At 37.1% G+C, this 19614-nt stretch overlaps 1 protein-coding gene across 2 annotated transcripts; it reads left to right on the top strand.

Annotated features, from left to right (window-relative positions):
• The first annotated feature begins 58 nt into the window (after positions 1-58).
• trappc11 (trafficking protein particle complex subunit 11) lies at positions 59-17891 on the top strand. 2 transcript variants are annotated; one of them, XM_079893182.1, is made up of 30 exons: positions 59-286; positions 807-1018; positions 2337-2506; positions 3111-3181; positions 3269-3383; positions 4101-4200; positions 4746-4819; positions 5674-5770; positions 5967-6100; positions 6947-7094; positions 7176-7269; positions 7956-8035; positions 8301-8379; positions 8483-8537; positions 8627-8772; positions 8863-8924; positions 9082-9214; positions 9684-9814; positions 9892-10047; positions 10138-10325; positions 11264-11412; positions 11603-11724; positions 11832-11951; positions 12131-12196; positions 13660-13816; positions 13973-14084; positions 14334-14425; positions 14535-14668; positions 16321-16488; positions 17458-17891. In XM_079893182.1, the coding sequence occupies exons 1-30, from the start codon at positions 157-159 to the stop codon at positions 17497-17499; spliced, it is 3537 nt and encodes a 1178-aa protein (XP_079749308.1). In that variant the 5' UTR covers positions 59-156; the 3' UTR covers positions 17500-17891. The 2 variants fall into 2 exon arrangements, with proteins under 2 accessions (XP_079749308.1, XP_079749309.1); XM_079893183.1 differs by having other exon boundaries at positions 244-371.
• Positions 17892-19614: the final 1723 nt, after the last annotated feature.

Genomic DNA, 19614 nt, shown 5'->3' with positions numbered 1-19614 from the left:
ACCAGGGGGCGCTATATATTATCTTATATAGGAAAACATGGGGGAACGATAAAACACTAGGGGACAGCTCAAGAAAATAATTTCATTTATAATTTTTCCACTCAAATAGTTTGGGTTCATGTGGAGCATTTAATTAGGAAATAATTGGACATATGTATGCAATTTTTTCATAACTGTTATAGAGCCGGTGAAGTGCAGGTGGCGCCAAAAAGGCGCGACTTCTGGAAAACGACGCAAAAAGCCGCAGAGAAAGAAGAAGAAGCAGTCATATGTTATGATGATGAAGGTGGGGTTTGAATTATAAGCAAGAGCTGAACATTAATGTAGGCCAGCCTGCTGAAAACCGTGCAAAACACTATTTGAACCTAAAGGTAAATACATTCCAGCGCATAGACTAATGTTTGCTCGTTATAAGTGACAGCGCTAGGCATATTAATACTATTTAACTGGCTGTTAGCTTTAGCATTCACAGAATAGCATCAGCTGTCACGGGTGACAACTGAAGGATCAGATGCTTTGCGGTTTATCCTTCGACCGTTTGCAGCCAAATTGCAGACTTCTCAAGTATAAATAAAATAATTTATGTAACGTTACGCATGTTTCGGTGTGTCATTAAGCAACTGTCTTCATGTTCCGAGTTTTCTGTTGTTTAAGTCACTATCTGCAGGATCCTTGAACATAAACCATGTTCCATATTCCATAAACCACGGTCATTTATCTCTTTGTGTTCAGCTGATTGTTATTTAGAAGTCTGTGCACTTCTGTGTGTATTGACTTGATCTGTGTTGATTGTTTTTGCTGGTCAGGCGGTATCATGAGTCCAGCGCAATGGGATCTTCCTCCAGAGCTGTGCTGCAGGCCCATGGCCTTTGTGGCTCTGACAGGCCTGGATGTGGTTTATAATGCCATCCACAGAGCCATATGGGATGCTTTCTGTACCAACCGGCGGGCAGACAGAGTACCTATCTCTTTCAAAGTTCTGGCAGGAGACCATGAGTATCCAAAGTGCAGAACCAAGGTGAGACAAAAGAGCTATGAAACCTTCTAAAGATTTTTTTTAGAAATGTCTTATGCCAGGGACACAATGTACGATTTTGGGCTGTCCCAGATGAAAGATGACCAATCGTGGTGATTTCCGTGGTCGTGGCTCCTAACCGGTGGTCCTACGTTGGACAGTGAGAGATGTTTAAAGACGGCTTGCGACCAAAGATAGCCTGCGATCATTTTCTGACAGTGTCATAAATTTAGCATGATCATCTCTCAGTGTGTTTGCTGCTGTCTACTGACTAGCCAATACAAAAATGCAAGATGAAATGGCGCCTCAAACTCCAGTTGCAAAATTTACATGCCTATCTAACCTTTTTTCAGCAGACATAAAAACCACAATTGTCAAGTCAAGTCAAGTATATTTGTATAGCGCTTTTCACAATACAAATTGTATCAAAGCAGCTTCACAGTATTAAATTAAAATAATACAACAAGGTTTGTTTCTAGTGGAATTTATTGATTGATAAAAATAAATTAATATTCCCAAAATATCCCCAACTGAGCAAGCCAAAGGCAACAGTGGCAAGGAACCGAAAAACTCCATCAAGTGACCTGACGGTGACCTAAAACTCCATCAGGTGACCTAATGGAGAAAAAAAACCTTGGGAGAACCCAGGCTCAGTCGGGGGCCAGTTCTCCTCTGGCGTTTATGAACTAGAGACCGGATTTAACTGTAAGATTAAGAATATTATATGAATGCCTGCCTGAAGAGATGCGTCTTTAATCTAGTTTTAAACTGGGAGAGCGAGTCTGAGCAACGAACAGTATCAGGAAGGCTATTCCAGAGTTTTGGAGCTAAATGTGAAAATGCTCTCCCTCCTTTGGTGGATCTGGATATCCTAGGTATGACTAAAAGCCTCGAATTTAGTGATCTTAAAGACCGCGATGGATTATAGGGCAATAGAAGATCCGTTAAATAGACTGGAGCTAAGCCGTTTAGGGCTTTATAAGTCAGTAGCAATACCTTGTAATTAATACGGGACTTTATAGGTAACCAATGTAGTGATGTTAAAATCGGTGTTATATGATCATATTTTCTTGATCTAGTAAGAACTCTAGCCAATTGAACAATTGCCAAAGTATAATTCATCTGGCTCTATTTGTTTACCACTAGCCGTATGCTGATGAGTTTTTATTCTTCTATAGCCAACTAACTTGTGTTGTAGCCGACGATTCAATAGGTGTCATCATCAAACAGTCTACATACATGTCGTACCCAAGTTTATTACTTGGAAAACAAATTAATTTAACTCTTGCCACTTGGCTTTTGTGTTCTCTTTTCTTGTCAGAGAACATCGTACGAGTGGTACATCCCTAAAGGGATTCTGAAGACGGGTTGGATGAACAAACATCTCAACTTGGTGCCTGCGCTGGTCGTGCTGTTTTATGAGCTGGACTGGGATGATCCGCAATGGAAGGAAAAGCAGTCCGAATGTGCAACCAAAGTGGAAATTGTCAGGTAAAGTTTTATAAACGAGTCATGATTGTCAACTAGTCATCTAACAAACAGCTTCCCTGTTGTTCTAAAGTTGGTGGGGGGGAGGGTCGCTACCAAGGCTGCATTTATTTGATTAAAAATACAATTTATTCCTGTGATGTAAAGCTGAATTTTCAGCACCATTACTCCAGTCTTCAGTGTCACATGATCCTTTAAAAATCATTCTAATATGCAAATTTGCTGCTCAAGAAACATTTATTATTATCATCAATATCAAAAACAGTTGCTTAATATTTTTGTGGAAACTGTGATTTAAAAAAAAATTTGAATTGGAAATCATTTGTAACATTATAAATGTCTTTACTGTCATTTTTGATCAATTTAATGCATCCTTTCTGAATAAAAGTATTAATTTCTTTAAAAAACAAACAAATTGTATTGACCCTAAAGTTTTAATTAGTAGTGTAAATCTCCATACATGGGTGCAAAAACGTTTGTTAATGGTTGGTGAAAAATCAATTGAACTCCAAATTTGAAACAAAATAGAGATTTTGGACAAATCCAAACAGGTTTTTTTAATTGTTGTTTGTTGATGTCGGATCAGAGACATATTTTTTTCTCACAGGACAAGTTTACAGGGAAGAAACACGAAGGTTGCTGTTGTTTTGATTCAGAAGAAAACTCCTCTCCCACCAGGTATCACAAATCTAAAATCCGAGTTTCAGGGACTTCAATCTGTGTCTTGGCTAGTTGTTAATGGGTAAAGGTGTGGTTGTGTCTCAGGTGAAGATCTGGTGGCGTCTGAGAGGGCTTCTGCTCTATGTGGTGCCTGTGACCTGTCTGGGAAGTCCCTGTTTGTCCTGCCCCATACTGACCACCTGGTGGGGTACATCATTAGGTTAGTCTCGCCCCTGTTTACATCGGGTATTATTATCAGATCCATTTTGTTTGATTGGATCACAAGTAGACTAGGGAGAAACATACCCATTTTCACCTGGTGTTTAATCTCTTTTATCCACGTTGAACCACTTCTGTCCTAATTTCTTCAAGGGGAGGGTCTAAGTTTAAATTCCGTCTGTCTAGCCCACTTTCCATCATGTTTACACATTAGGTCAGTAGGCGGAGAGTAGGTGGTCCTTTGTGGCTGTTCGAACACATTCGACCACATGAGCGTCTACACTACGAAAGCAATCCAGTCAAATGTTTTTTCGACTACCTCTGGAAGTGTCGAAAGTGGACAAGCTCAAAACGTTTTAGACCCCGTTTACACCAGTATTTAGATTCGTCCACTTGTGATCCGATCGACCAAAACGCATCTTTGCTAAGTACTCATTAGCATTCAACAATAAAAATGAATAATATGTTAATAATTATATAAATATAAAAGTAATTTTAGTCTACAAAAAACATAAATATAAGGTCATTTTTCTTTACTTTTGTGTTATGTTTATAAAGGTATTTCACTAAATCACTGAATTAAAAAAAAATCTAAAAACTGTATATACTGCCTCAATCGCAGCCCAGAATACATGACACAAAGTGACGGAAACGATTGACACACAATTTTGTGCATTTTTTCATTAATTTTTAATTTGGTGTATTTATCTGCGTGCAGGTTGGAGAATGCATTCTACGAACATGCTCAGACCTACTATTATAATGAGATCAGGAGAGTGAAATCTCACAAGGAGTTCCTCAACAAAACTACACACCAGGTAACTAGGAGCCCATTCTTGAACTCCAAAATTAAACACCTGAATTCATTATAAATGACTTTTAACCTTTGTGCAAGTATGTGAAGTTCATAACACTCAAATAGAGGCATTACAACCAATACAATAGCGACATCTTTTAAATGCATAGCCTACATAAAGAATAGGACATGCAGATGCCTCATGCAAAATAAGTACTCCACAATTATTATTTTGGTCACACTTTAGTTTAGGGTCCAACTCTCACTAATAACTATGACTTTTGCCTCAATAAACTCTTAATTACTGCTTATTAATAGTAAGAAATGTAGTTGTTAAGTTTAGGTATTGGGTAGGATTAAGGGATGTAGAATATGGTCATGCAGAATAAAGCACTAATATGTGCTTTATAAGTACTAATAAACAGCCAATATCCTAATATGCATGCTAATAAGCACCTAAACTATAAGTGTGACCATTATTTTTATTATGGTTCTTGGTTTGTTAGTCATCTGTTGAGTGTGAAAAAGCCCAACCTCTGAAAAACCCTTGAATGCTTTGAATTCTAGTTGCTGTTTGTCAGGCACCAGTTTAAGATGGGCTTCTTTAGTGAACTAAAACAGGACACTCAGAACGCCCTCAAGTAAGTGCTGTTAACAGGAGTTTTTACATTGCTATTTTTACATTACATTTTATTTCCCTGCATTAGGGTTTGAAAACCTTTTTAACATGGAATGAATTTAACGCATATGAAGAAAAAGCTGTGAGGGATAAACTTACTGGCTGCATCCGAAATCACATACTTCCCTACTATATAGACAAAAGTGACAACTTTTGTGACTTCATGTGACAAAAGAAGTATGTCTGAATTTAGATGTACTCATAAAGGAGTAGGCAAAAAGTACCCGGATGACTTACTACTTCCAGCAAGATTCTGAAGTGTGCAAATGATGGACACTTTACTATCCCTTGAGGCCACAGGAGAGGATTTGTGAATGGAAGTGAAGCGATGTAACTGACGCTGGTTGGTCACGTGTTAATGACAGCATGGCAGATGTAGTGTGCCCAGATCACAGTCGTATTACACACATTCATACTGTATAGAACATACTTTTTTAGCAGTCGTTTAGTAATAGCTTATTCAAAATAAGTACCTGCTCAAGAGAGTATGTGATTTTGGATGCAGCCACAGTCTTTACAATGAAACGCACTCTATAAAAGCCCTAGATCACATAATTTCACAAATGGCAAAACTGTTGTCTAGTTTTTGTCTACTGAATGTTTTTTATCCTAAATACATTTCTTCAGCTGAACAATCTGTATGTTAAACAACAGTACATTCGATTGAACGCACTGTATTTCTATCCCTCACAGCCTCGTTTTCATTCCTGTCAAAAAGTAAATATAGCACTACACTGACTAGGGTCTATTGCCTAAATAAATATTTAGTATGTATTCATAAGGACCCTCACACATTCTGTGTGTTCTGTCTCACAGATATTACAGGACTGCTTATGTTCTTATTCATGAACTCCGAGCTCATGAAACCAACATGCTTGAGATCAAAACCATGGCTGGATTCATCAACTACAAGGTAAACTAGATTATTAGATGTTCTGAGGAAAGTGTGAGTGGTGCTTTCACACGGCCAGTATGAGGTGTCATCTAAACAGCTGTAAATACTGCACAGGAAACTCTGTTCATTTCCTGTTTTCATTTTCTTATAAACAGCACTGTCATGTTCAGTTGCATTTGGTTCAGTGTCTAACAGTGGTGGTCTTCTCTCACAGATCTGCAGGCTTTGTTTTCAGCACAACACCCCCCTGGACGCCATCGCTCAGTTCCGCAAACACATCGACCTCTGCAAGAAGAAGATTGGAAGTGCAGAGCTGGCGTTTGAACACACCGCCTGGATGTCTAAACAGTAAGATTCAACCCTCCCATATGCATGCATTCTTATTTCATGTTCTTAGACAAAGATTTTATCTATGGTAAAGGGTTTTAGTGATTTGGGTGTAATTACAGATCTAAAACATGTCACAGTTTGACTATGATTTATAGTTTTTTGAAGTACTCTTATTGATGCCTTGTGTTTCTGGTTCGTTTATGTCCTGCCCATTGTTTAGACAGATTGAGAGGGAGTGGGAGTGAGAGGGATATCTCTGAAGCAGAACAATTATTTTTGTAGAGGGAGTGGGATATTTTCAATTAACCAGACATATCTCGGCACCAGAACAAGAAGTAAAGAAGTGTGGGTGTTTTTTTTTTAAGTATCACCCTAGCAATCATTTAGACCATCCTTCAACACTACACCAAATGCCTCATTGCGTAATGTTTTCAACGCATGTTGCTCAACAAACGTAATACTGACTTGTAGAAAAAAGGAAAAGCTAATTTTAGAAGTTTAGAATTATTAATTTTTGAAAAGCTATTCCACTTATTGCTGACCTCTTGTTTTGATTTGTTTTATATGTTGTAATCATTATGATCACAACTTGTAATAACTGCTTTAATGAGATTGTTTCTGTCTAAATGAATACATGATGTTAGCTAACTGCATGATTTGTATTATCTCAGATTTCTAACACATGGACATTACTTGGGACACAGTCACCTCTGATAACAAATTACTCTAAACTGTAATGTAGACGCATGCATTTTCTGTAAAGCTGCTTTGAAATATGTATTGTGAAAAGTGCTATACAAATACATATAAATTCGAATTTTATTCATAAATGCACACACTTGATTGTTCTTTCTCTCTCTGTAGGTTTCAGTCATTTGGTGATCTGTTCGATGAAGCTATTAAACTGGGCCTCACCGCCATCCAGACCCAGAACCCAGGGTTCTACTATCAACAGGGTGCTTATTATGCTCAGGAGCGCAAGCAGCAAGCGGGACAGCTCTGTGGTCATGAGGTACTGCTACCCACAATGCAATGCATCATTAATGTCATCTGCATTTATTTGAGTTTGTGATGCGAAATGGTCGTGTTCCAGCCAGGTGTGGGCTATCCTGTGCCCGACCCATTAGAGACCCCCTCCGGAGCTCTAGACTTCTACGGACAGAGACCTTGGAGACAGGGACATCAGAGTGAGTAATGGCTTGGGAAGCACTATCACCCTTTCTGAATCTATCTGTGTCTTTGGGTGAATCTTACAAAACCTATCAAGAACATGTTGTGTTTTACCCCCAAATTATTATATATAATATTAAATTATTTTATTGTATATTTTATTATTTAATTTGTTTTATTTTCATGACTTTTAAGTATATTGACTCATTATTATCATAATGTGGATAAAAAAAACTAATTCTCATTACTGTAATGTAAAAAAAAAACTCTGCTTGCCCAATTGGGTTTTTATGTGCCGTCAATAAAATTAATTAAATAATTCAATAGCCCCAACAACAATAAAACAAGAAATAATACATTTAATTTTTAGTGCCATATTCTAAACATGCCCATTATATTGCAAAACTTTACTGATTAGATTTTTCCAAGACTATTAAAAGTCATTATTGCATTTTCCTTAAAATAGACTTTATACAAAATATAATTTTTGAAATTACTTTTTTTCTACCAGAAGTGTTTTTATTCATCCAAATAGTTTATGTGTGAGTCGAGTCAGCTTACGTTAAAAATAGTAATAACTTTAAAATATAGTAAAATGGCATGAGTTGTTGGTGTCATGTATAAATATGAAGCTTGGAAGTTTACAAACTGTACCTAGGTGTTATGAAGTCTTATTTCTGACCCAGTGACCTTTGACCCTCAGGCATTGACCCTCCTGACTCTGAGAAGGAGAAACAAGGCATCCTCGCTCTTCAAGTCAAAGAGAGAGATGTGCTTCACTCGGTGGGATATCTGCAATACCTGTTATTTCATGACATACATTAAGTTATATCTTCAGGTTCTTTTGTGAATTTGATTTCAGACTCATGTTTTTTAAGATGTGAATGTTCAGGTCAGAAAGTATTGAATTCTCAAAGTGAGTCAGTCATGAGGAGTAAGGAATTATAAGGAATGCTAAGGGCCTTTTTAGGAATTTGAACAGTTATATATTATATTTAACAGCAATATTTCTCTCCTTATGGTTGTATATATGTGTTTCTGGTGTCAGGAGCTGATCATTGCTCTCCTCAGTAATGCTGTCGCCCAGTTTAAGAAGTACAAGTGTCCACGAATGAAGAGCCATCTCAGTTAGTCCAGAAACACACTTTCAAACATTTTCAGTTCTTTATTTAATTGCATAGTTAAGCAAATAACATTCTTGCTCTCTCTTTTTGCTGTCTCCTTATGAAGTGGTTCAGATGGGAGAGGAGTATTATCATGCAAAAGACTACACCAAAGCATTAAAGTGAGTTAAATTCAGAATACACCCTACCCCAGTATACACAGATACAGCTCTGTATTCCTAATATGAGTTATTGTATTGTGACTCCTCAGACTGTTGGATTATGTCATGTGTGACTACCGTACTGAGCGCTGGTGGTCTCTGCTGACGTCTATCCTGTGCACGGCTCTGAAGTGCTCCTACCTCATGGGTCAAGTGAAAGACTACATCACCTACTCCATGGAGCTTGTGGGCAGAGGTATATGAAAACCATGTGTAGACTCTCAGCTTCACCACATTCAAAAGTGACTGTATTAACTTTTATATGTGTGTATATGTGTGCGCTTAGCCTCTATCCTCCCTGAAGAGCAGAAGTCGAGGATTGAGAAGAATCTGATTAAAGTGCTCATGGTATGTATGGGAATATTGTTCAGAGGGCTTGGCAATATATTTGAAAAATGTTGATATGTTATGTTTTTTGTACTTAATATTCTGAAAGTCCTACTGTAGATAGATATGGTGTGTTAGTAGGGGTTATAAAGTTGATATTTTCTTTTGCTATTGCCAGAATGAAGTTCCAGAGCCTGAACCAGACTGTGACCCGGTCTCCGTGAAGGCGGCCCAGTCACTGTGGAGTGACCGCATTTCTCTGGCCGGCAATAATGAGATCACCATTGAGGTCCAGGACTATGCGCCCTTTGGTGAGCTTTGGAGCTGATCGGTCTAAATCACTGATTACAAAACCTGAAAAACTAACAGCAAGCAGCAAATATATCCTGCATTTATTTGATTAGAAAAATAGACAGTAATATTGTGAAACATTCTTACAATTTAAAATAGCTCTTTTCTATTTCAATATATTTTAATTTATTCCTCTGATGGCAAAGATGAATTTTCAGCATCATTACTTCAGTCTTCAATGTCACATGATCCTTTTAAAATCATTCTAATATGCTGCTGATTTGCTGCCTCAAGAAACATTTCTTATTATCAGTGTTGAAACAGTTGTGCTACTTTTGATCAATTTAATGCATTCTTGCTGAATAAAAGTATTTTTCGTCATTTAAAAAACTTTTGTACGATAGTGTATATGTTATTATTTTTATGTTGGCTGACATTATGGAACAAAATGTAATGATGTGTATGTTTATGTTCATGTCCTCCTCTCAGTTCAGTGCAAAGCCAAGTTCCTGTCCCCTAGTTTCCACATAGATGAGCCTGTCCAGCTACACGTCTATGTGAGAGCCGACTGTCCACATCCTGTGCGCTTCTCAAAACTGTGTGTTAGCCTCAGCAACCAGGTACAGCACACCTAACACTGACACACATCACTCCCTGACATTTGGCTTTTTTCTTAATGGCGACATTTGAATTGCAGGAATATAACCAATACTGTTTGCTGGAGGACGCCTCTAAAGGTAAGGACATTCTAGAATCTTCCAGCCAGGAGAACATGTGTCTCGTCCCCGGCAAAACCCGCAAATACTGCTTCAAATTTGTAGCCAAAACGGAAGATGTTGGAAAGAAGGTTGAGGTAAAATATACATTTTCATTGACTTAATTTCAACAGATCTAATGGTGCCACAGCTTGTACATAGTGTTTTGTTTTATTTTTGTCTTTCAGATCACGAGTGTGGGACTCATGTTAGGCAGAGAGACCGGCCGCTACGTTTATCTGACCTGGCGGGGCGGCTGGGGGGATGCAGCTTCTTCCCATGAGACTTTGCTGGCGTCCCGCTGCTTTAAGAAGAGGACACGCTTCCCAGAGCAACAGGTGGATTGGGACACAGTGTCTATACAGTCCAGCACTATGTAAGTTGAAAAAAATTATTAGGAAATGTAGAATGTCACTGTCAGTCAGTATAGAAAAATATTGGTGTAGTTAATTTTCTTTCATTATTAAAATCCCCATGAATCAGAAGCAACAGATCTTTTCTTGCATCCGATCGTAACAGATTATTGTTAAAAAATGTATGGTTCTATTCATCTGTTTTTCATTGGGTAGAGGCAAATGCGAGCTTGCAGTCGATTGTAGGAAAGTGGCAGGTTTTAAAAGGATTAAATGATTGGAGAAGTTCATCATGTGTCACCAGAGAGAGAAGTCTGTCGTTTCAACAGAAGTTATGTTGACAAAAATTATGATATGTTTTGATTAAAGAGTTAGTTTACCCAAAAATGAAAAAAGTGTCATCAGTTACTCACCCTCATGTCATTCCAACCCCCCATGTCTTTTGTTCATCTTCAAAACACAAATGAAGATATTTGAAATAAAATCTAAGAGATTTCTGTTCCTCCATTGACAGTCTACGCAACTACAGCTTATATGAATATGAATCGCTCAAATCATATGGACTAGTTTATGAACTTTTTGAAGTGTCAAAGTGGTAGTTGCGTAGCGGTCTATGGAGGGACAGAATTCTCTCAGATTTTTGTAAAAATATCTTCATTTGTGTTTTGAAGATGAACGAAAGGGTTTGGAACAACATGAGGGTGAGGAAATGATGACAGAATTTGCATTTTTGGCTGAACTATCCTTTTAAGAATTATGATCTCAAAACATTTAAATAAATAAACATGAATGGATAAGATCAAAAACATGCATTTATAAAATAGAACTTTAAATGCATGCTATTGCATAACTTTAAAGTCAAGTTACTTTCTTAATTCACATTCCTAAAAGTGCCTCTTTTGAATACAGTTTCAAATTTATAAACATAAAATTATGTTTTCTTTCTCATCATGCCTTGTAGGATCATCTCCAGAGTGCCCAAAATCTCTGTACAGCTGACTCATGAGCCTCCAACACTGACCAATGAGATGTACTGTATGACTGTTACCATCCAATCAGAAGAGGACACTGTGGCCAAAGACCTCAAACTTACTGCAGGCCTCAAACCAGGTACTCATGAAAATCTTTAAAAAAATTACTAAATGTTTCTTACACAAAAGTACCAAAGAGTGAAATGGAAAAAATGGGGGTAAAAAAGAAAAAAAAAAGTGTATTGCAAAAACGCGTGCTATGTGAAGATCTTGAGTGCGAATTGTAATGCATTTGTGTGTTTATTGTATATTTCTATTGTTTCAATTAGGTCAGGATGCCAATCTCACACAGTCGACCCAAATCACACTAAATGGCTCTGAGGTGTGTGATGATTCTCATCCTGCCCTGCTTCCTGATATTCCCCTCGGAGATCTGCAACCTGGACAGAAGGTACAGCATCTTTTCACTGACTCTCACAGATTAAATTGATTGAAACTGATCATCAGCTGATCTTGACTCCTGTATGTCTATTGTGTACATGTTTTATTGTGTGTCAGATTGTGAAGCCGCTGTATATCCGTTGTGTGAGCACGGGATCCAGAATATTACTGTTTCACGTAGCCTATTCTGTGAGTGCGACAGTCGAGGGCAAGGACATCACCTGCAAGTGTCACAAAGTACGCAAAATCCTAACACCGTCATTCAATTGCTTGTTGAATGCTGAGAAATAGTTTTGTGATGATCATGTCAGAGCCAAACATAGACTTCACCCATAAACCTGTTTGCTTGTGGTATAATCTTTACACCGGTATTCAGTTTCACTCACAGAGTTGTATTGTTTGTTCTTTAACTGTAGGATGAAACTGTTACTGTAGAAACGGTTGTTCCCTTTGAAGTGGCCATGAAGTTTGTGTCCAGTAAGGTAAGAGCTGCCCTACCTGTTCATTTAGATGGTACATTAAGATTTAAGTAATGAAACTTGTCGTCATTTACTCACCCTCATGTTGTTCCAAACCCAAATGCCTTTTTTTTTCTTCCATGGAACACAAAAGGAAATGTTCAGGTGCTTTTTTTTTTCTTTTCTTTTTTTTGATAGCAGTCAAGCTCCAGAAATGACAAAAAGCACAAAAGTAGCCCATACAACTCGTACGCTGTATTCCTTGAAGTTATACGATAGCTATGTGTGATGAGCAGACCATGAACTTTCCCCTACACTGCAAAAAAAAAAAAGGTTTTCTAACAAAGTTTGTTTGTCTTGATTTCCAGTACAAATATCTAAACATTCTCATATCAAGATGCGTTTATCCTTTTGCATAATCATTTATTCCATCATTTTTGGAGCTCATATGGGTTTTGAATGACATGAAGATGAATAGAGTGCAACAGTCGGCTTCCGGAAGTAAAACTATATTACATTTTTCCATAGAGAAATCAGAGAGTCAAAACAAGCAAAACATGCTAAAAGATCTCTTGACCAAACACTGATGTACCTCTTGATGGAAATTACATCACAACTCTTATTTCCATCAATAGGTGCGTCAGTTTTTGGTCAGGATCTTGTTTTGATAATGCAAGAGTCCAACACTCTGTAAGATCTACTCCAGCACATCCCAAAGACTTTCAGTGAATTTAAGATCTGGAATCAGAGGAGCCAATTCATGTGTGGAAATGATTCTTCATGCTCCTCCCATCCATTCTTTCAAAGTTTGAGCCTGATGAATCTTGACATTGTCATCCTGGAATATGGCCATGATGTGTCTTCCTACATGGTTGTTTAAGAAATAAAAAGCTACACACTCCATCAGTTAGTGTTAGAACTGTTGCCAAACATACAACATGCTAGAAACATAATAATCACAGCAATAATGATCCAATAATAGCCTCTTAAGCTTTTGCCTATTTAAATCCAAACCGCAATTAAAAAAAATAAATTGGGCTGAGCAGTGTATATGCATATTTTGCAATAAACTTAAAAAAAATGTTTTTTTAAATGAGTAGTTTTATATCGTTTTTAATTTGATTACGCTGTTCGCAATGCTTCATGGGATTGTAGTTCTTTCCCTCATTAAAGCTGTACTTTGCCTTTTTGTCTGCTTTTCAGATACTACTTTGCTTCAAATCAAAGTTTGTAATGTTACGATTCACCATGTAGCTGGTTGGTTTGGTTCATGGCTTATAATGCTTTAACGTCAACTTTTTTGAAATCCTCATGGGAGAAATGAATGGAGAAAATACTTCCGGAACCAACGCAGCTGAAAAAGTGGGCGGCACTGTTGCACTCCATAGATGACAGAATTTTTTATTTTTATGTGAACTGTCCATTTAAATGTTCACAGTTTTAAGCATATATTTTAAAAGGTTGGTAATCTGTTTTACGTGTGTCAGTTTGAGCATTTGGAGCGTGTGTATGTGGACATCCCGTTCTTGCTGATGATGGATATTTTGAGTGCGTCTCCATGGCCGATCGAGCTGGTGAACAGTGAAGTACAGCTGGCCTCCAGTATGACTGCCATCGATCAGCCCCTGAGTCAAGTAGAAGGAGGTGGGGGAACATTATTTCTGATGGTTATATTTTAATAAATGTGTTCATTTTGTCGACTTTAGTTATTTGTTCGTGCAGACAGTATTTAAGGAACTCCTGTTCGCTGTTAGTACTGTAAATATACTCACTGATGCGATTCATTTCTGTGGTGTCCAGTCACTCTGCAGACCAGTGAGTGTGCCAGTGAGTGTTTCCTGCTCAAATGTCCTCCTGTTCAGAACGGCACCAGCACTGTCGCCTCTGGACACTACGTCATCTCCTGGAAGAGGTGATGCCGCTCTTGTATTCTCACATTTACCCAGAATGTTCCTACTGAAAGTGATGATTTTCCTTTTTTTCATGCCATGTAAATAGTTACATGAAATGAAAGTGAGAAACAATGCCTTGGCAACTAGCTGAATTAAAATAAGTTTAAGTTTTTTATATTTCAGGAAATGTTTATTTCATTTCAAGTAACGAAAATGTATATGTTTATTTGATGAATGCTAATTTCCTGCATGAACTTTTTTTTATCCAGAAAATCAGCATCTGCTGAGACATCAGTGGTGAGAACGATCATTACTCTGCCGCATGTGATGGTAGAGAATATTCCTCTGTATGTCCATGCAGGTCAGTCTAACAAAAACTTTCAATTTAAGTTTTTATATTAAATTTAATTCAGTTTTATTTTCTGTGTTTTGTTGCTTATAAATTCATTCTGCTCGTCCTCTTTTTGTAGAGCTGCCATCGTTTGGTTGTGTGCGCGAGTCTTTACCTGTCCGGTACCATCTGGAGAATCGGACCGGGCTGGTTCAGGATGTAGAGATTAGTGTGGAGCCCAGCGATGCATTTATGTTTAGTGGACTCAAACAGGTCAGAGCAGAAGTTGGCTTCATATGTCCTTCACAACACATACATTTTATTTGATGAATAGTATTGTGATTGGCATATATAGCGATTTGATGTCTATTAATGGTCAAATGACTTGCAAGTAAACAGATCAAATATATGTAATCTCTTTTTAGTGTTCATTTCATATAAAAATTGTCTCATATTGCAACTGCTGAGACATACAGACACAAAAAACAAAGTACTGCAAATGGAAATAGTTCATTCTAAGGGTGTTCACAGTTGGGTTCACTCTTTACAAGAACCAACTAACACCAAGTTACAATACAAATATTAATGTTTTAATTGTTCACTTTCAAACGTTCAAACTCTCAAGCTTTTAAAATATCAAATCCTCAAGTCCTTTTTGGTAAAATATTGGTGAAAGGCTCTGAACCTCTGTCCACAATGTGAATGTAAATGTAAAGAAAGTGAACCTAGCACACATTGCGTCTCCAAATGCTATATACTATATACTTCTGTAATTAAATCACAGCCTTTGATTTAATAATTGCGATTTGATAACATACAGTATATCACTATTTCGGTCTTATTTTGATTAATTTAATAACTTATTTTGAATTTACAATCAATCTGTTCATCAAACCCCTGTTTACACCTGGTATTAAGCCGATCGGATCACAAGTAGACGAGAGAGACACATTTCCGTTTACACCTGGTATTTTAATCGGTCTCTTTTGTCTACTTTCTACCACCTGATTTCTTCGAGGAGAAGGTCTATGGGCAGGGAAATGTATGTTTGTTTGTTTTTTCAGATCTTTCGATCTAATGGACAAAATAAGTTTGCGCAATTTACATATGAACACGACCGGAGACGACAGAAAAACGTATGGAGAGCATTAGCTTTCGTTTCTGCTCTGACAGCCGCAAGACACACGTGTGTGTTAGAAATCAGGAATGAACATTGAAAGATCAGGAATGAACATTGAAAGAACATTGTGCATGGTTTGTTTTAAATCCTCAACAAAGTTTAAATCCTGTCTGGCTAGAGCGCTTCCCATAATGTTCACGTTTTAGGTCAGTAGGTGCAGAGTAGGCGTCTTTGTGACTGTTCGAACACATTCGACCACATGAGTGTTTACACTACGAAATCAATCCGGTCAAATGCGTTTTCGGCTACATCTGGAAGTGGTTGAAAGTGGGCAAGCTGAAAACTTGTAGACCCCATTTACACCAGTATTTAGAGTCGTCCACTTGTGATCCAATCGACCAAAACGCATATTAATACCATGTGTAAACGGCTAAATTAAAATAAGAAATGTTTACTTGGTATCTAGCTGAAAAAAAGTTTCCTTGGCATGTTATTTTATTTCAGTTAACGTTTATTTTATTTCAAGTAATGAAAATGTTTTTTTTTATGGTTTTAGTTTTAGTTTTGGTTTAACTAATAATGCTGATCCAGAGTAAATTCACTCACACTTAGTCCAAGGGTGTCTGAAAACTATACAGAGAGTGAAGCAAAATCCTCATAGAAAGGTAACCCAACAAGAGGCAAATGAAATAAAATGATAAATAAAAAATACAAATGTTGTTGGTCATCAACAAATCAATGTTATCTTTATATTGCCACCACACTCACTTACTCAGGAGGTCTTTCTCATTCTGTGTCTGTGCAGGTGCGGATGAGGATTCTGCCGGGTGGAGAACAGGAGATGTTGTATAATTTCTATCCTCTGATGGCGGGATATCAAGTCCTCCCTCAGCTCAACATCAACCTGATGCGCTTTCCAAACATCTCCAGTCAACTCCTGCGCCGGTTTCTGCCTTCACGCATCTTTGTCAAGGTATTTATTCAGACATGCGACAAATCCTACACATATGATGTAAGATAATGTTGTGTACCATTCAATTAATTATAAATCATAATACATCAAATATATGGGTTATTTCCAGAAAATGCTATAAATGAAATAGTTTTTAATAAATGAGTTATCAATCATATGCTTCATTTATATTTACTAAATTAAATTTCATTTTGTAGAGTTATTATATTATATTAATTATATTATTTAAAATATTTAATAAATTAACTTTCATTTTGTAGAATGCTCGTATTAAATGATATTATTCAAAATAAATTAACTTTAATTTGGAGAATGCTCATAATATATTCAAAATATTTAATAAACTAAAATTAACTTTGTAAAATGCTCTTATTATTTTATATGATATAATTCAAAATATTTAATAAATTAACTTTCATTTTGTAGAATGCTCATATTATATTATATTATTTAAACTAATAAATTTACTTTCATTTTGTAGAATGCTCATATTATATTTTCAAAATATTTAATAAATTAACTTTAATTTTGTAGAATGCTTATATTATATTATATTATATTATATTATTTAAACTAATAAATTTACTTTCATTTTGTAGAATGCTCATATTATATTTTCAAAATATTTAATAAATTAACTTTCATTTTGTAGAATGCTCTATTATATTATATCATTATTCAAAATATTTACTAAATTAACTTTCATTTTATAGAGTGCTGCTTATATTGTTCAAAATGTAGAAAAATTTTTTTCTGCAAAACCAAATATATTCCTCTGTTGTGAGACAGTTGAATTTCATTGCATTGCAATTCATCTTTCTGTCATTCCAATTCAAATTCCAGTTCAGCATCCTGTGAGCCATTTCTTAAATTCTGCCCAGCCCTAATGGATGAAACTAAATTTGTGGTGTTGTGAGATTGTTTCAAGAGCGTAAAGGTCTCTTTCTCGTGTCTGTTCTGATTTCTCAGCCTCAGGGCCGAAACGGAGACACTTCTATAGAAGCAGCGTGAGGAAGAGAACAGCACATCTCCCAACTCTGAAGCGTCATCGTTAACGGTGCGGGATGAAGGCAGAACATTCCTTACAGAACACGTTTACAGCTTAATGATTTGAACTTGTGAATTAAATATTAGGGATTTCAATTGATTTATTTGTTGTGTGAGACGTCTAGATTGTTGCTTGTTAAACCAGGCTAAAATGATGCCCTGCATAAGATTTGTTTTTTAATCTAACAGATTTCATCTACAGTTCTCATGATCTCTGAAATGTTCTTGAAAATGACCCTGTAACTAAAACTACGTAACTACTAAAAAATGTTAGAAATCATTAAACTGACATAGCACTAGCTGTTGTCATAATTAAGGTGTGGAAAGTGATTAAACTTTTTTGCTTTGATGTGAAGAAGCTGTTGGTTGTTGTGGTTTGTGTCCCTTAAGAGATGCCGTGTGATTGGCCAGAATTTTAATTTCTCAGGTCACCACACCATTAGTCTATTCAAGATTTTATATATAAATATACTTTACAGTTGTTTAAATTACACAACCATTTTAAATAATTTAACCATTAAAATCATCATATTATGAATATTAAGAAAGTGTCTTTTAAAAACATAATGTTAATGTAGTAAAAATACCTAGTCGGAACTCCAGGATTTAAAGTCGGCATGAAACGGAAGTTGTGATAGTCTTTTCTTCCATATTGTGACTTACAAAAGTTGGACACTGAAACTTAAACACTGGCCAATATAGTATTTGACGTTTCAAACCTATATGTGGCCAATCTTCACTGATTTTACATTCCATCGGTAAGAGCAGACAGTTAAGATTGAATTAGCTGAGCAATAGCACAGCTGTACATAAAATATTGCAATGAATTCACACAACATGATGGGAGACACATCAGAGTACAAAAGAAGACAAACTGTTGGTACGTGTCTCGCTGGCTCATCTGACCAGGACAGAAAATCCCTGTGGTGTATCGAGAGCTATGTTATACCATCGGCATACAACCGGCACCAAGTAGGACGAACCACATCTAACAGGAGTGACTGTTGACGCAAGAGGAAGCTGTCTGAAAGAGACGTAACCCGGATTGTATCCAAAAAACATAAAACCACAGCTGCCCAAATCACTGCAGAATTAAATGCGCACCTCGACTTTCCTGTTTCCACCAAAACTGCTTGTCAGGAGCTCCACGGGGTCAATATTCATGGTCGGGCTGCTATAGCCAAACCTTTGGTCACTCATGCCAATGCCAAATGTCAGTTTCATTGATGCCAACAGTGCAGATCTTGGGCTGTGGACAATGTGAAACATGTTCTGTTCTCTAATGAGTCCACCTTTCCCACACCCGAGAGAGTTACGGTGTGGAGAAGCCCCAAAGAAGCTCAACACCCGGACTGTTGCTGTCCAGAGTGAAGCACGGGGTGGATCACTGATGGTTTGGGCTTCAATATCATGGCATTCCCTAGGCCCACTACGTGTGCTTGATGGGTGCGTCACTGCCAAGGACTACCGAACCATTCTGGAGGACCATGTGCACACAATGGTTCAAACTTTGTACCCTGAAGGTGGGGCTGTGTTTAAGTAATTTGATGATCATGAAAGTGAAGTTGAACATCTCCCATGGCATGCACAGTCACCAGATCTAAATATTTTTGAGCCACTTTGGGGTGTTTTGGAGGAGCGAGTCAGAAAATGTTTTCCTCCACTAGCATCACATTGTGATCTAGCCACTGTGAAGAAAGAGGAATGGCTCAAAATCCCTCTGGCCACTGTGAAGGACTTGTATCTGTCATTCCCAAGATGAACTGATGCTGAATTGGCCATAAAAGAAGGCCCTACACCATAATAATAAATGATTGTAGTCTGCAACCAGGTGTTTCAGTTTTATTATCCAACCCAAATCTAAATGAAACAGCTTCTCGAACAAGAAAAAATGTAGGGCGGGTCTTGATTTTGTCCATAAAGTATTAATTGGATGGTTGTGGTTTGCTATTGGTGGATCTCATGTGAGTGACATTGTCCCACCCTCACGCCAGTAAACAAAAGAGATGGCATTGCAAGAGGGAGGGGAAGATATTTTGCTTAAAGATTATGATAGCACATGAATAAAAACATTTTTAC

The sequence above is a fragment of the Squalius cephalus genome (assembly GCF_949319135.1).
Source record: "Squalius cephalus genome assembly, chromosome: 14".
Classification (NCBI taxonomy): Eukaryota; Metazoa; Chordata; class Actinopteri; order Cypriniformes; family Leuciscidae; genus Squalius; species Squalius cephalus.
The sequence above is the reverse complement of the archived record's forward strand: the minus strand, read 5'-3'. Positions and strand labels throughout refer to the sequence as shown.

What these genes read in the sequence shown, in the direction of transcription:
- trappc11 (XM_079893182.1), top strand. Translation starts at nt 157, where the DNA reads ATGCAATTTTTTCATAACTGTTATAGAGCCGGTGAAGTGCAGGTGGCG. An exon ending in ACGAATGAAGAGCCATCTCA is followed by an intron (nt 8,380 to 8,482) that starts GTTAGTCCAGAA and finishes CTCCTTATGAAG; the next exon opens with TGGTTCAGATGGGAGAGGAG. An exon ending in ATCTGATTAAAGTGCTCATG is followed by an intron (nt 8,925 to 9,081) that starts GTATGTATGGGA and finishes TGCTATTGCCAG; the next exon opens with AATGAAGTTCCAGAGCCTGA.